This window comes from Colias croceus, chromosome 29 (genome assembly GCF_905220415.1).
Source record: "Colias croceus chromosome 29, ilColCroc2.1".
NCBI lineage: Eukaryota > Metazoa > Arthropoda > Insecta > Lepidoptera > Pieridae > Colias > Colias croceus.
In genome coordinates, this window is record NC_059565.1 from 2693254 (window position 1) to 2708812 (window position 15559).

At 31.2% G+C, this 15559-nt stretch overlaps 2 protein-coding genes across 5 annotated transcripts; both read right to left on the reverse strand.

The window, feature by feature from the left end:
* Window positions 1-6828: 6828 nt before the first annotated feature.
* Window positions 6829-9302, reverse strand: LOC123704404 (vacuolar protein sorting-associated protein 37A-like). 3 transcript variants are annotated; one of them, XM_045652769.1, is made up of 5 exons: window positions 9022-9139; window positions 8757-8867; window positions 8383-8630; window positions 7775-8081; window positions 6829-7396 (listed from the first exon to the last, which is right to left on the reverse strand). In XM_045652769.1, exons 2-5 carry the CDS (start codon window positions 8854-8856, stop codon window positions 7272-7274), a joined length of 780 nt encoding a protein of 259 aa, XP_045508725.1. In that variant the 5' UTR covers window positions 8857-8867; window positions 9022-9139; the 3' UTR covers window positions 6829-7271. The 3 variants fall into 3 exon arrangements, with proteins under 3 accessions (XP_045508725.1, XP_045508723.1, XP_045508724.1); XM_045652767.1 differs by lacking the exon at window positions 9022-9139 and adding an exon at window positions 9203-9302 and having other exon boundaries at window positions 8383-8867; XM_045652768.1 differs by having other exon boundaries at window positions 8383-8867; window positions 9022-9138.
* A 602-nt stretch (window positions 9303-9904) lies between these two features.
* On the reverse strand, window positions 9905-14314 carry LOC123704463 (GRIP and coiled-coil domain-containing protein-like). Of its 2 annotated transcripts, none has more exons than XM_045652858.1 (8): window positions 13978-14314; window positions 11944-13614; window positions 11736-11816; window positions 11417-11512; window positions 11257-11292; window positions 10906-10986; window positions 10291-10402; window positions 9905-10131 (listed from the first exon to the last, which is right to left on the reverse strand). In XM_045652858.1, exons 1-8 carry the CDS (start codon window positions 14267-14269, stop codon window positions 10089-10091), a joined length of 2412 nt encoding a protein of 803 aa, XP_045508814.1. In that variant the 5' UTR covers window positions 14270-14314; the 3' UTR covers window positions 9905-10088. The 2 variants fall into 2 exon arrangements, with proteins under 2 accessions (XP_045508814.1, XP_045508813.1); XM_045652857.1 differs by having other exon boundaries at window positions 11736-11852.
* Window positions 14315-15559: the final 1245 nt, after the last annotated feature.

Genomic DNA, 15559 nt, shown 5'->3' on the forward strand with positions numbered 1-15559 from the left:
CTGACACAATTTTATATTTCTGTATTTTGCGTTGATTTCACACAAAAAGCATAAATATGTGACATCAACTAGGAAGCAATAATATCTGACACAATTTTATTTTCAATTTAATATTGAATTAATACAAAATATAAATTTTATTTTAACTACGTTGTTTTAAAACATTATTACCATATTAATTAATATGTGCCGTCGTTGTATACTACATATTGTATGTCTAGATATTATATCCTACTAGCTTAACACCCGCGGCTTCGCCCGCGTTTTCAAAGAAAAACCCGCATAGTTTCCGTTCCTGTAGGATTTCCAGGATAAAAGCTCTCATAAGCGTTAATCCAAGTTACCTTCTATAAATAAATAAATAATAATAAATAATCTATTTTATTTGAAGGTTCAGTGTAACCTTCGTGTATTATTTAGAAATTGTTTTGTTATATTTGACGTTAGCGGCGTTTGACACCTTTGACACGATTGCTCCGTTATTCATTTTCTTTTACCTATAATATTGCTATTATTTTATTGAGTATCGAAAATTATGGCAAGTTAACATATTTCATTTAAATAAATTATCGTAATTTCATTTAAATAAAAAATATTTACAAAATATAATGTGTCTTTTGTTCATATTCTTGCCCCAGCAAAATACAAAACACTAATTCAATAAAAAACGTTTGACCTTTTTAAAATCCTATCATATCTTATCCTACTAGTCCTACTATAATCCTACTTCCTATCCTACTAATCTATTATTATAAATGCGAAAGTTTGTGAGGATGTGTATGTGTGTGTTTGTTACTCTTTCACGCAAATACTACTGAACCGATTACAATGAAATTTAGCAGACATATAAAGAGTAACTTGGGTTAACAAATAGGATAGGTTTTATCCCAAAAATCCCACGGGAACGGATACTATGCGGTATTTCTGTGAAAACGCAGGCGAAGCCGCGGGCGGAAAGCTAGTGTCACATATTTATGCTTTTTGTGAGGAATCAATAATATTTTACAATACAGAAATATAAAATTGTGTCAGATATTATTGCCTCCTAGGTGACGTCACATATTTATGCTTCGAGAGGTTATCACAATTATTTGCTCTAACATTTTCGTCACATAATTTTGATGCCACTTTATTATGTTGCCTACTAATGTCAGATATTTTTGCTGTATACGGGCAGACAGATATTATTGAACCCGTTCTTATGACAGATATTTTTGCTAATCTGCAAATGGTAATATATTTATGCTTCTGACTGTACACGTCATATCCTATCGTTTGATGCTCCATTTGGTTTATTTATCTAACCACTGTCACCCCTAAAGTGCCCTATATGTAATAAACGGATGAACCGATTTCGATAAAACATTACTAATTGTAATTCACCCGTTATGCACATTCATTTGATATATCACTAAGGTATATTTGACAACATTCGTTTCTTTCATTCCCACTTATACCTATTTATAGGTATAGTAAATGGATGAACCGATTTTGATTAAATATGTCTAATTATACTTTACACGTCATGCCCTTTCATTTCATATGTCACTTGAGTCAAAATTCACTTTTTTTATTACCTACCACTTTTATACCTATATCAAATAAATGGATGAACCGATTTTGATAAAATTTGACTTATTTTTACTGATAGGTCGTTCACTTTCATTTAATATATCACTAAAGTATATTCGACAACTTTAGTTATTCTCATTCCCACTTTTACCCCTATATACCTAGGTACAATAAATGGATGAACCGATTTTGATACAGTTTATTTAAGAACCAGCGTCGGAAAATATGCTGCCTAACAAAAAAACATCATCTAATTCGGATTACCTGCTAGCGAGCTACGGTGGCACAAACAGATACACACATAGCGGTCAAACACTTATCACCCATATTTTTGCATCGGGGGTTTATAAATATAATACGACATAACTTAAAGGATATTTTATGTATAAAATTTACCTAGAAATAAGTATAATTTTAATTTGACCCCTCCCCCCTACTACCTCAGCTTACCCCCCACCCTTGGGGACTTTTGATATGATCACTTGGACATAACTGTAGCGTATAACAGATAACTTACGTTTTATCGTACACTGTATAGTGTACCATAGAATGCCTTAGCAAATGTTCGCCGTGAGTACTTAAATGGTCATAACTTTTTTATTTATAAACCGATTGACATGAAATAAACACTAAATGTTAAATGAAGATTACCACAATATATTAGTGAAAACCGCATCTAAATCGGATAAGCCGTTTCTGAGATTAGCGTGTTCAAACATACAGACAAACAGACAAACAGACAAAAATTTTTTTAACTACAGTTTTAGGTTTGGGATCGATTTAATAATAACCCCTGCTAATTTTTTTTTACATATTTTCATTGTACAGACACCACTTTTCTAGAATTTTATTATATGTATTGATAAGGTTTTACACAAAGAGAGCTTCGCCCGTGTGCTCACATAGTTCTCGTTTCCAGGATAAATAATACCAAATTCCAAGAGTCTGTGTTCGCGGGAAGTAACCTGTTGGTTTTGAGCCTTTGCCACGATAGAGCAAAAGTTGCTTGTTCGATTATTATTCTATTTTTAACATTTTTTCAAATATTTATGAGTTTTATTAAATAAAAAATAACCAACTACATATAGTATTCTAGTATAATAATCCATACTAATATTATAAATGCGAAAGTAGCTCTGTCTGTCTGTCTGTTACTCAATCACGCCTAAACTACTGAACCAATTTGCATGAAATTTGGTATGGAGATATTTTGATACCCGAGAAAGGACATAGACTACCTTTTATTGCGAAATATGTACCACGGGCGAAGCCGGGGCGGACCTCTAGTTTATGATAAACATGAATAAATTATTAAAAGATACAAGTTCCGTATCATGTTAACGACATCTATTGGAAAACTTAAGAATTAACAGTACAATAAAGTTTGGTTAGAAATAGTGTTATAAACAAATCTATTCAAAAAGGTGTTCAACCAATTTATAAACCAATTTAATGATTCTGAAATATAAATCTAATTAACAGAAAATCTGCGTACAAATCTTTATGATTACCTATTTGTGAAATTCACATGAATGAAATTGGATACATACCGTGTACCGTAGTTCGTATTCAAAACGTAGATAATATTTAAATCTTTGTTTTAATACCTTTCATGCCCATGGTATGCCTATTGTGCCTAGGTATAACATTGTGATTGGTGTCATAACATTTTACGCGCCTTAAAATTAAAAAAAAAAAACAAAGCTATGTTTCTTGTTACCTCAGTTAAGTAGGTACAATATAACTTTACATTAAATGGGACATTATTTTTATTCTGTGGTAAAACGAAAAAAAAACGAAAGAAAATGTTAGGTAATCATTCTTAAAAAGTTTATATCATTCTTAATTCAAATTCAACTATTTACACCGGACCCGATATTTCCAAATGTTCATAATTTTTGTGTTTAATTTTAAAAATTTAATATTATATGCAGTGGAACGAGTGAAGTGCGTGCATTTTTATTTTGAAATTTAATAATCTTAAATGCAGTTCCATCCAGAATAACAAAAGAATGTAGGCAGTAGGTGGAAATGAGCCCGGTGAGTTTTTATTGCTCAATTTATTATTGTGTTTGTTAAACCATTTATTTATACCTAAGTAAAATTGTGGTAAAATATAACAAAAATTGGATAAGAGAGAGTCGTACTCGCGACATTGGGTTCCTTACAAATAAGCAATAAGTATACTAATATCACAGATAATATACCTAGGTACTTGTAATATTATAAAGGTGAATTTTTACGAGTCCGTTTTAAAAAATTCTGTATAAGAATAAGATCATTGAGATACTATAATAATAGCTCAATAATACCAATAGGAGCGGAGCAATGCGGGTAAAACGCGCGGTACAGCTAATTTGCATTATATTTACATATTTTGTAGTAAGTAGGGTCATTGCGCTGGTTTTCGTCCAATTATAGGAGTTGCCAACTTTGTGATACGAAATAAATATTTTGGAGCACCCTTCCTTAAACATATAATTCTTTTTTTAAGTCCTTATATAGTCTTCTTTAAGATAATATTAAGGGAAAATAAATCATTTTGATGTATCTTTTTATTTAAATTATTTTCTGCAAAAGTAGGGTAAATGCTAGTTTTCGTCCAAAAAAACTGGTTTTCGTCCTAGTGTAAGCTAGTTTTCGACCACCGTGTAGAAAAAGGAGGGTAGGTCAACTATTAAGTTAAAAATCAATTACAGGTAAATATATACGTTTATTTAATTAACATTACAATTTCTCACTAGGTACCTTATAGTTTTAGTTTTACTTGTGGTTTTACTAATAATAATCAATATAACTAGTCAACACTGAGATCTATGTAGCACTTGGCAGTCCTTATAGGCGTTAGTGATGACTGTATAATCATTCGTAATAAAGAAAGGAATGCGTTCCTTACAATGTAAATGAAACAAGTAATAATTAAAGGACTAAGAAATAACATCAAAAAACAGAAATATTCATTCTAACAACAAAAATGTTCATTCTAATACTTTGTTTATCAAATGAAACGTACTATAAACACACAGCCATAATAATAAGTTTTAGCTACAGAATCTTCAGTGTACGCAGCGTCTTTTTTTTCTAGATTTCTTAGACTCCTTCGAGGCCATCTAAAAACAATAAGATCTTTCTGAGGATACGTTGAGTAAGTATAATAAAAAAATACTGCATTGGCAAAACAGACCTGGAATAAAAGATGATATTCAAGTGAATGATAATCAAGAAAAATACAGTGTATTATGTCAGACCTACCCCCATTTATGCTACGAATAATTGACTCTACTTCACATAAGGAGAATGATACATGACTGAATGAATGACAATATTAGGTACCTACAACACTCTGGCCCTCACCAATTATTTATAAGGAAGATACTGAATAGAAAACTTTTCAATACGTAAAAATAGACGAAAAGTAATGCAAAAGAATGGCTATATTTAATTTTTGGATACTCCAATACTCATTCATGGACGAAAACTAAAACATTTAAAGCTAAATTTAGTTTTCGTCCACTTCTTTAAATATTTTTTTATTTTGGCAGCACTGACATAGCAGTGGACGGAAACCAAAAAAACTAAACTAATAGCAATAAAGATCACTTCGGGAGAAACTATTCAGTATTTTAAAGGTCCGATAAAGTAAAATGACCCTAACAAATATTCACGTAGCTGTTTGAGTTTCCGTCCACTTGGACGAAAACCAAATATTTTGAGAATTTGGTAACCTAGTATCCGTCTACTTAATATTTCGAAGAGTATTATAAAAATGTATGATAAACACTTATAATTGCGTTTATTATGCTTATAAATAAACATACGTACCAAAAACATTACGTAAACTAGCTAAAACAGTGATTTACCTTACCATGAACTTTTCTCGCCGGCAAATTTTTCTCTCGCGCGATGACATCTGCAAGGCACGTATGCGAAGCGGCCACTTTTACGTTAATTTTTTGAACTCTCTTCTTGTCAAATCAAATTTTAATGTTGATAGTACTGTTGCTTAAACATTATGGACCGTAAAAAGTGCAAACTTGCGCGGGGAGGTAGGTTTGTATTCAAGTTTTACGCACATGATTGTAGCAGGTCAGTCAAATGGACGAAAACAGAAGCTGGACGGCAAACCAGCGCAATTACCCTACTATTTGGGGCCCAGGTTAGTTCAAAGGTTTTGTCATGAAAAAACAACACCATTTTAGGGAACATCATTTTATTAATGAAACCATACAATATCAATTTACAAAGGTAATTATTGCAACATTTCCCTATTAATACGGGACTTATATCTAGAATAAATATTTTTTACACAATTAAGTGGCCTGTTAAGGGCCTGGTGCTAAATTCCAATATTATTTACTATATCTATAGAATAACAAACATCCATAGATTTTTACAAACTTTTGCATTTTTAATATAATATAATAAATGCGAATGTTTAAGTATGTTTGTTTGTTACTCCTTCACGCAAAAACTACTGAACCGATTACAATGAAATTTAGCACACACAGAAGGTAACTTGAATTAACAGTTTTCCTTTGACTACGCGGACGAAAAGGTAGTCTATATTAGGTAGTAGGATATAAAACTTACATAGTTTTAGCACCAGGCGATAACACACAAAACACAATGAAACATCTAAAATCTATGTTTATATAAAAAGAGGTATTGGAATGTTATTTATTTCTAACTGTATAAAAGGCCCTTATTTATACTTTTCGAATTTATTATAAGTACTTACTTAGGACATCATTTTATAAAAATGTGGCAATACTTAAGTTACAGAATGATCTATATTATAATTTTTAGGAGTCTTGACTTTTATAAATTATAATATTAGTATTGTATGTGTTATATACAGGGTTACTTGTAAAACACCAGCAACCTCGCAGGACAAGATAGCTAACATCATAGCTAACAACAGTATAATCCGGTACATTAACAAACACATTGATACTGTTGTTTATTCACCCAAATCTGAGAAACTGCTTAGGTAACCGATTTGGATACGGTTTTACATTGTGTAGTGGTAATCTTTTCATCATTCAATCTTAAAATTTAGTAGATTCAATCAGTTCATTAATTATCTAGCTTGCTAGTTTAACATCATATTAAGTATCAACCAGAAAAGCAGGTTAAAATGTATGAAACAATTCTTATTCTAGCTTCTCGAGACGATAAGAAAAAACAATATATAATAAAAACATGAATAGATGTTCATAGACGTTCGATACCTGCTTCAAAATTCAATTTTAACTAAAAATTATAACAACATAGTAACAATTTAAAACTAATAAATAGTAATTAAACGCAAGTAAATAGTTATTATTAAATATGCAATGCCATTTATTATATTGACAAAGCATGACACAAAAAAAACCGACACGTTTTTCAGTAAACTTGAAAATAGATATCATATAAATATAACAATAGCATAGGATGATATTATAATAATGGATAAACATACTAAAGGTCGGTTTCACAGCTTCTAAATATATCCGGGTCTAGTTTAGTTCTCAGTTACAACGTCACAAACATTGACAGGAAACCAGCCATAAGCATTATATTATCACATGACATGTTTGACCATTTTTCGTATTTGACATTACATGTCATGTCAAGTTTGACATGGCACGACATGACACGCACTTTTATCTCTTATTGACATTACACGTCATGTAAAATTGACATGACACGCTCGTTTATGTCGTAGCTTTATCCAATTGCGCTAGTTGATGCGCCAATCTCTCTTCACGGGCGCGTCTTGCTTGACCGAGAGCACGTTTTTCCGCAAACTTTAGGATAAACGTCTCTACTGATATTGTACCTGAAAAAATATTTTTGATGAAATACATAATGAATTAAAAATATTTTGTGTTATCCAGGGTTTAATAATGCTGTCTTTAGTAGTAGTATTGGTCTTAGGGTGATAATATAATATAGCCTAATATAAATGGCCTTCCTCGATAAATGGGCTATCTAACACCAAAGGAATTGTTCCAATCAGACCAGTAGTTCCTGAGATTAGAGCGTTCGAACAGCTCTTCAGAATTCTTTATACATAATATTAGTATAAATTGATATATTCAAAATTTGTATAATATGTGCTATAGTTTACGTATTTAACTATTTAGTATTAAATTTATGTGATTTAAATAAAATTCTTAATAAACAAATGCTTATTCCATTACATTAACTATCTTACCTAACAAAAACTGTTCAGCGATCGCCTCCGCGTCTTCATCGGCTTGCATCGCTGCGTTCTTCAAGCAATCCCTTATTTTATGAGGATCATACATCTCCGACATCTTTTGATACTTTCTATTTAGTTCCTCGTAGTTCATCTTCAGTTGGACGATGGTGGATATCCGATCTAGCACTTTGGACTTCATTTCGTCTAACATTTGCTGTTTCGCGAGGTTGTCTTGCGCTATCTCCTCTATGCTGTTCATCAGTTCTTCCGTTTCTAAGTCAATTTCTGTTAACTGCGGATTGTTTTCTAGTAGCTTGTCCTGGAATGTGATAAGGTAATTAATTTAAAACTAGCCCAATGCATTTAAAATACTCAGCATGTCATTCAATGAGTTAGTTAGAATGCAATAATTAAAATTAAAACAATTTTCAATCAAAATATTTTACAAAATTGGGTGAAAGACTAATTACTATATTGTTTGAATACAATAGGCAAAATTATGACACTAAAGTTAATATCTTACTTATACCTACTTTCATTTAAAATGCTTTTTGTGCATGATCATAAATTGCATTATTTTTCTCTTTGAGTATAAATATCTTTATCTATAAATAATTTACCTGCAAGTCTGGATTTTCCAATATCTCCTGCAACTCTTCTATCGTTAGTTCACTAAGCTCCGGAAACATCATTGAATTCACACTTATATGAGACTGCGGGCTTGTGTCCGTCGATTTATCCTCGCTAGCTATACTTGGCGCCGATCTTTGGAATTCCCTTATAATAGCTTGTACTACACGCCCCAAATCAGAGTGCAACGTGTAATTTAGCAGCCCTGGAGCGCCTATAACCTGGTTAGAATTATCGGCTAACCATGGATGGGGAAAAACAGGGTTTATGAATATAGCTGGCTTCTCATTAGGAAATTCAGGTGGTAGAATGATATTTAACACCATGCTCCTGTTGTTTGCTGTAAATTCAACTTGGTACTCACTAAATTCCTTGATTTCTGTGACGTTGGCATTGAATATTTTTAACGTGTCGATTTGTCGCTTTCTGATGTCGTGGTCGGTATAATACGTTCGTGGTAACATGGTTGGAATGACTGGAAGAATAATAAACGATTACATAAACTTTTCTTAGTAAAAAATGTATATTCACGAGGAACAATACGTTCGTTCGTCTTTAATAATAATGAATGCTCATCAATACATATTGATAATATTTTCAGGCTTTATGTAATGCTAATAAAGGTATATCTTCTTTCTTTTATTTTTCGATTACAATTCACAATTCAATGTAAAAATTTCATAAATAATTAGCACGAAGGTTTGGTTGACTAGGTATCTAAATACTGGAATTTACAAATCAAACGTAACTCTCCATAATACTAAGCATTAAATCGCAATCAAATAAATACGAAACCATCAAATTACATACCAATAATTTTCTTGTTTTGAAACACCACAACAAATCAATAGATATTTTGTGCAAATTTGACTTATTTTCCCGAAAATGACAGTTGACATGTGAGTGACAGATGGTCATAGACACAAGAAATTGGGCTGCCAGCGCGCAGCGCTAATAATATAAAAAAATACCACGCAAGGCGCGACTTTTACCATGTACGGGCATTCTATCAGTTTTTTAATTATTCTTAGGAGTTTGGGTTCCAGTATGACTATAGTTCCGTGATGTACACACATTGCGGAATCTGTGACAAGGAATAATAAAATTAATAAAATAAAGTAAATTAATAAAGTACATAATTTAACGTATTTCCATTTAAATATTTGCACACCCAGATAGTGAGTAGAATGTTTTAGCGCCCATTGTAATAACCCACAACTCCCTTTTTTGAAACTACATTCTTGTAAATAAATGTAATTTGAATTTGTACCACGAAACAATTTAAGCTCAATTTAAACTTAATTTTATTAAAAAAAAAAAATACTTTGCATACCGATAGATTTAAATTAAGTAGACATAGATGTTGTTGTCTCTTGTTTTCATCTTAAATCGGTTAGCAATTAGAGCAAACAAGTCTTCTATAACACCACAATTTCACACATGAATAGGATCAAATAAAACAAAAATCTTAACACATTTAATTTATTAATTAATCACATTGTTCTCCTTTCATTACATACTATTAAGTAACTATAAGAATTTATTACTAACATTCCAATATAACATTTTTTTCACAGAACTAAGTAAATTTTTTATCCTTTAATGTTATATTGGAATAAAATTATATTATTGTAATTTGTACAGTTACAAAACTTATATCAAAACGATGTTATTTATTCGAACTCATATTCTTAAATTATCTTCTAACCATTTTCATTTTCATAATTCTTTCGTTGATCCTGAAAAATAAAATAGACCTTTAACTTGATTTTGCTCCTAAATAATTGTTAAAATGTGAATATTTTATAGACAGAAGAAACAGGCAAATCGATTACGAGTTACGACTGTAAACGCTTTTCTTATTGCTATAAAAAAGAAAAACAATATCCTAGTTATACCTCTGTACATTAGCTCGTCTTCTTGCTTGGAAATCAAAGGCCCTTGGGTCCACTTCTACCCTGGAGTTGCTGTCTAGACCTGGCATTATGTCTGAAAAGCCTTCGCTGTCGCCTTTTAAAAAAATAAAAATGTATAGTTACAGAGTGGAAACATTTAAATTATTTTTGAGATTTTAAAAGCGATGTTTTTTATTATAATTATGCTGACGCGACGTTTCGAATACTTCACAGCGAGCGTGATCACGGAATACACAAAATAATTATATTCCCTATGGATTTAATATTTTTGGTTAATATTTTGTAAATATAAATTTTTAAAGAATAGAAAAAATTCGATCATGAGGCCGTACTCGAACCCGCGTCCTTTCACGCTATCCGGGGCGAATGCCTGACCAATTCAACTACTCGTGACCCGCCAGAGCAATCGAATTTATTCTATTGTTTCAGTTTTATTTGTATAAGGGACACACCGCGCGCCATCTATTGAGATGATTAACGCCTCGTGATCGAATTTTTTCTATTCTTTAGAAATTTATAATTAAATCTACGTGGAGTAATACTTATTATACATTTAATTACAATGGGTAATAATTAATAACTAACTAATAAACGTACCAAAATTTGTAAGTTTTGCGATGTCACTTGAATGCAGACTCCGATCAAAGTACACAGTTCCTTCGTTGTCGGGTATCAATTCTGTATTATCACGATATAAATTATATTTTTGTTATTTTTATAGCACGAAATTCACTAGATATTTTATAGATAGATAATAATCTATTCAGAACACAATTCAACTTAATATATATAATATATATTAAGAAGATAGAGATAATATAGAGTAAATAAAGAGGCATTTTAAAAATTAAAATAAGACTACTGTCGACGATGGCGTGTTTCATTTTAAAACACACGGTCTTAGAATAACTCATGAAAACTTTAAAAAAATATATTAGTTATTATTACCGTATTGTTTCAAATTAGACTCCAATTCGTCGTTATCTGTAAAAATATAGTCGTATGGTCGTAAGTATATAATATGTTACACTGTTAATAAAAACATTAAGAAAAACCAAAATGATTAGCTCATAATAATTATTTATGTTGTTAACATATTTTTTCTTACCGGGAAAGAACATGACGATGTTTGAATTTTCAGTTACAACGGTTTTCGGAGGTTGTGGTTTTGATGTCTCTTCTGTAGGAGTATGTGTTTGCAAATCTGTAATTTTATTAAACTTTCTGCTATAAAAGTTGTATACTGATTAAGTAATTATGCGTATATCTCTTTGGAAATGATATAGTTACAAAAAGAAATAATATTTGAATAGAAGAAGCCCGCAAAGAAGTTCTAAAGCTGTAGGTAAGTACTATAGTTATTTACTTTTAACTGCAATTATTATTCTCAAAGCAAAATTTTCTACACAAAATATTATTAGTCTTACCAATTTTTATTGACGGAGTCGTTGGTTGTACAACTTCATTTTTTATTCGTTTTTTAATGTCGTCTTTAGATTTATCTGCAACTGTAGATGTTTTCATTTGATTTAAAAATTGTATATCTGAAAAAAAAAGACATATTTTTACTATTGGTAGGTACATTATCATAATATTTTCAAGTAGTTAACTAAGTAAATTCAGAAAATTATTTACCCATAATTTGAAGTCTACGTAAAGCTTTTTCGATGCACCAACTTAAAATTTGCGTATTTGAATTGTGTCCTAATTCATTGCAAAAGCTAGTTGCCATTACAATAAAAGGATTTGGCTTTACAGCGTCCATTTTTCCTTTCATTTCTATGTTTTTTAGATCAGGTTTAGTAGTAGTAGTCGGTATAGTCTTTAGTAACTTTCGTTTAGAATTTTTCTTAGAATGTTTAATCCATCGTCTTTCTCTTTGCAGATTTTTTAAATCTTTGTTCATTTCATTTTTGTTAACAGGCAAAAGAATTGTTGTTTTCTTATCTGTGGCTTCATTTCGTTTATTCTTTTTAATCAATGCGTTTCGCTTTTCGGAATTTCCAAAGCTTGCTAATATTTTGGTTCGCATAATATCATCTATGAATGTATTGTTAAAGTAATATTTGTATATTAACTCATCGATATTTTGATAATCTTTTTCGTCTAATATTAGTCTATCATAGTTTTGTATTGGTGTGTCTTCGGGTATATTTAATAAATTAATTTTTATTGGTCTTGCGGTAGGTCTTACAGTTGAAGTAGGTGATTCATTTGATTCTTGTTTCGGTTTGAACGTTTTAGGTTTTATACCTGAATTCAATACTCCCTGTGGGATTTTCATATTAGTATATATCTGCTTAGCTTTCTTCAAAATGCGTGCAAAATTGTTCTGCCTATGCGAAATTTCACTCTGTGTTTTAGCGATAATGTTTTGTTTTAGGTTTATTTTTTCATTTTGCTCAAGCATCAACTTCTGTACACTGTAAAATTGTTTCTGTTGCGCTAAGAACTTCCTTTGTTGATTTTCGAAATCAATTAAATTCTTTGAAAACTCTTTTTCTTTCTGATTGAAATATTGTTCTTTTGTTTTAAGCTTCTCCTCCATTTTCTTTAACTCAGTATTGACTTTTAAAATTTCGGAGTATTTTGCATCGAAATCAGTGAATTGTTTATTCAGAGCATTCACATTTTTCACAAAGTCTTCGTTCATAGAGCGGAGTTGTTTGTGTATGTCCTTAATATCATTATGTTGTTTCATTATTTTCTTGAAAGTTTTTGTTAGCATGGATAGAACTTTAATCAAGCCTCTCTCTGAAATGGGCTTATATCGTATCGAATCGTCCGTTTTAGGCAATACTTTATAGACATTAACATCAATAGGCGCTGTTTGATGCCAAACAACGTCCTTTTCTCTATCAAATACACTACGATCTAATTTATTAATATCATTGTCAGTTTTATTGATCGGTTCGACGAATTCAAGTTTTTTAATTAGCCTCGTTTCGTAGTCTTTTGTTTCTGACATACTTCTCTTAGCATTTATCGAAGTATAGTTCGTTGTATTTGACGATATAGTTGTAAGTTCCTGGTTATCTAGTTTCTTTTGTTTTAGACCATCAGGCCTTGTTTTCAACACTTCGTTTATATCCATTTTATTTAAATCTTGATTTATTTCATTATTATCATCGTATTTATGTTCGCTATTCAATATATCAGATACGTCATATGGATAGTCATTAAAAACGGAAGGTTTTAGTTTATCTATTATAACATCAGGTTTATGACCTTCTTCGGTATGATCTTTCGCACATTTTGCGTCGTTGCATTTTTTAACATTGTCTCTACGTCTTTTTTGTTTCTTATCTACAATTGCGTGGGAAATAAGTATTAAAAAAAAAAGATTAGTTAATAGTACCATACGATATTTATCTTTGAAATGAAAGAACACAAAAAGGTTGCAAAAAAAAAGACGTGTGGCACTCGAGGACTGCCGCGGTAAAGCTATTGCATAGCTGATAGCAATAGCATGCCTTCAAGCTACACCTCCGTGCCCGTCGGAGTGGGGAGCGTGAGGATTTTTTCGTTACAGAATTTCTCGATTTGGTCCCCGCGCTCAAGGCCCGCGATAGAAGCTATGCAATAGCTTAAAAAATGTATCGATCTTAAGACTTTTAACGTATCAAACAACACACCTACCTAATAGAATTGATAAAAAGAAATACTTACTGTATGCAGATCGTTTATTTCTCTCAACATAGCTTGATAGAACAGGCCCGTTTTGCATAAAATTATCACTGAATAAATCAAAATTACTCTGAAGCATGTTATCAGCATCTAATGAATTTGCTCTAAATATAAAAGAATTGGAACTAGTTTTCGGAATTTTATTCCTGACCCATAAACCTTTATTGAGAATATTATTTCGTTCCAATTTCGGCTTCATAAAATTCGACTCAACTTCCAAAAACGAAGTCGATATTAAACCGCATAAATTTAAAATTATCGATGAATAAAACATCACTAGTTATTTGTTTAAACCTCGTGCAGCGAATGTGCTGTTAATAATGCGTGGAATTTTGTTGCAATTTTGATAGTAATCAGAGTTGTAAGTATATTTGTAAATAAAAAGTTTAGAGGTGTGTTCGTAATGTCGATATCGATGAAATTTTCTGTTAATAGATCTGACATGTTTCCATTTATCGTATAGAAAGCGTTTCTGACATTTACCTATTCTATTGTAAATTACTAAATTATAATATCTTATATTCATAAAATAGTTCGTACGATTTAGATAACTGTGAACTGTCTGGTAGGCAAGTAGGTAAAGAAAAGCCTGATATCATTAAATAAAGAATTACATTCTATTTAAGTTGGGATTATTTTTATTTACTTAATATAAAAATAAGTTACAATGATAATTTTATATTTCATAATTAAATCACCAATAAAAAAACATACCTAATTTAAATAAAAGAAGAGCGTGTGAGCCGAGCACACGTTTCAGAAATAAAACCTTTTTTGGCAAGATTCAAAGATACCAAGATCGTTGCATTACTCTATGACGTGACGGTATTATCATGACGCGACCTTGAAATTTTACTCTCAACGCACCCTAAGAAGTTTCACTTCAAAATTCTCCGATTGCTTCAAAGTCGTAAATTATTATCGATAACACATAACATCACTACATTGTTTACAATGTTTAATTGCATTTCATTCATACTGTTTTGAGCGTCACGTTTGATTTTGATTGTTTTTTACAATAACAGCTAAATGTATCGATGTTATATCTTTATTTGATCTTTTTAGTATGATAAGAAAAAATTCTGCTATTCAATCCAACTAATATTGTAAATGCGAAAATTTGTGAGGATGGATGTTTGTTACTCTTTCACGCAAACACTGCTCAATACTAGTTCCTTTCACAGCAGTTAAAAATAATATAGTGATCAACCTTTTGATGGTCACTTGGCTTGACGCAATACCACTTTAAAAACTATCGATACAAAAACACCTGTCAAATGTGTTACGGTGGCTTTCAAGTTGATTTGGTGCTCATGACGTCATTTCAGTTGATAACCTATATTAGCCAATACGAAAAACATGGTTTGACAAGAAATCGTTGAGCACCGTGCAAAGTTATCATCACTATGAAATGTCAAATGAGATACGCAATAGCCTGACCGATTACAATGAAATTTGGTATGTAGGTAGCTGAAGACCCAAAATTAGACATAGGCCATTATTCCGGAAACAAGATCTGATTCTGAGTTTATCCCGGCACCGGCTGACAGACGCTAAAATTTAC

Excerpts from the sequence above, each read along its gene's own strand:
- LOC123704404 (XM_045652767.1), bottom strand. The coding sequence starts at position 8,856 with ATGTTACCACGAACGTATTATACCGACCACGACATCAGAAAGCGACAA. Across the intron at positions 8,082-8,382 it reads TGGAAAATCCAGACTTGCAG|GACAAGCTACTAGAAAACAA; the intron begins GTAAATTATTTA and ends ATCACATTCCAG. Across the intron at positions 7,397-7,774 it reads CGCTGAACAGTTTTTGTTAG|GTACAATATCAGTAGAGACG; the intron begins GTAAGATAGTTA and ends ATATTTTTTCAG.
- LOC123704463 (XM_045652857.1), bottom strand. The coding sequence starts at position 14,269 with ATGTTTTATTCATCGATAATTTTAAATTTATGCGGTTTAATATCGACT. Across the intron at positions 11,513-11,735 it reads GACTCCGTCAATAAAAATTG|ATTTGCAAACACATACTCCT; the intron begins GTAAGACTAATA and ends ATAAAATTACAG. Across the intron at positions 10,987-11,256 it reads GTCTAATTTGAAACAATACG|AATTGATACCCGACAACGAA; the intron begins GTAATAATAACT and ends GTGATAATACAG.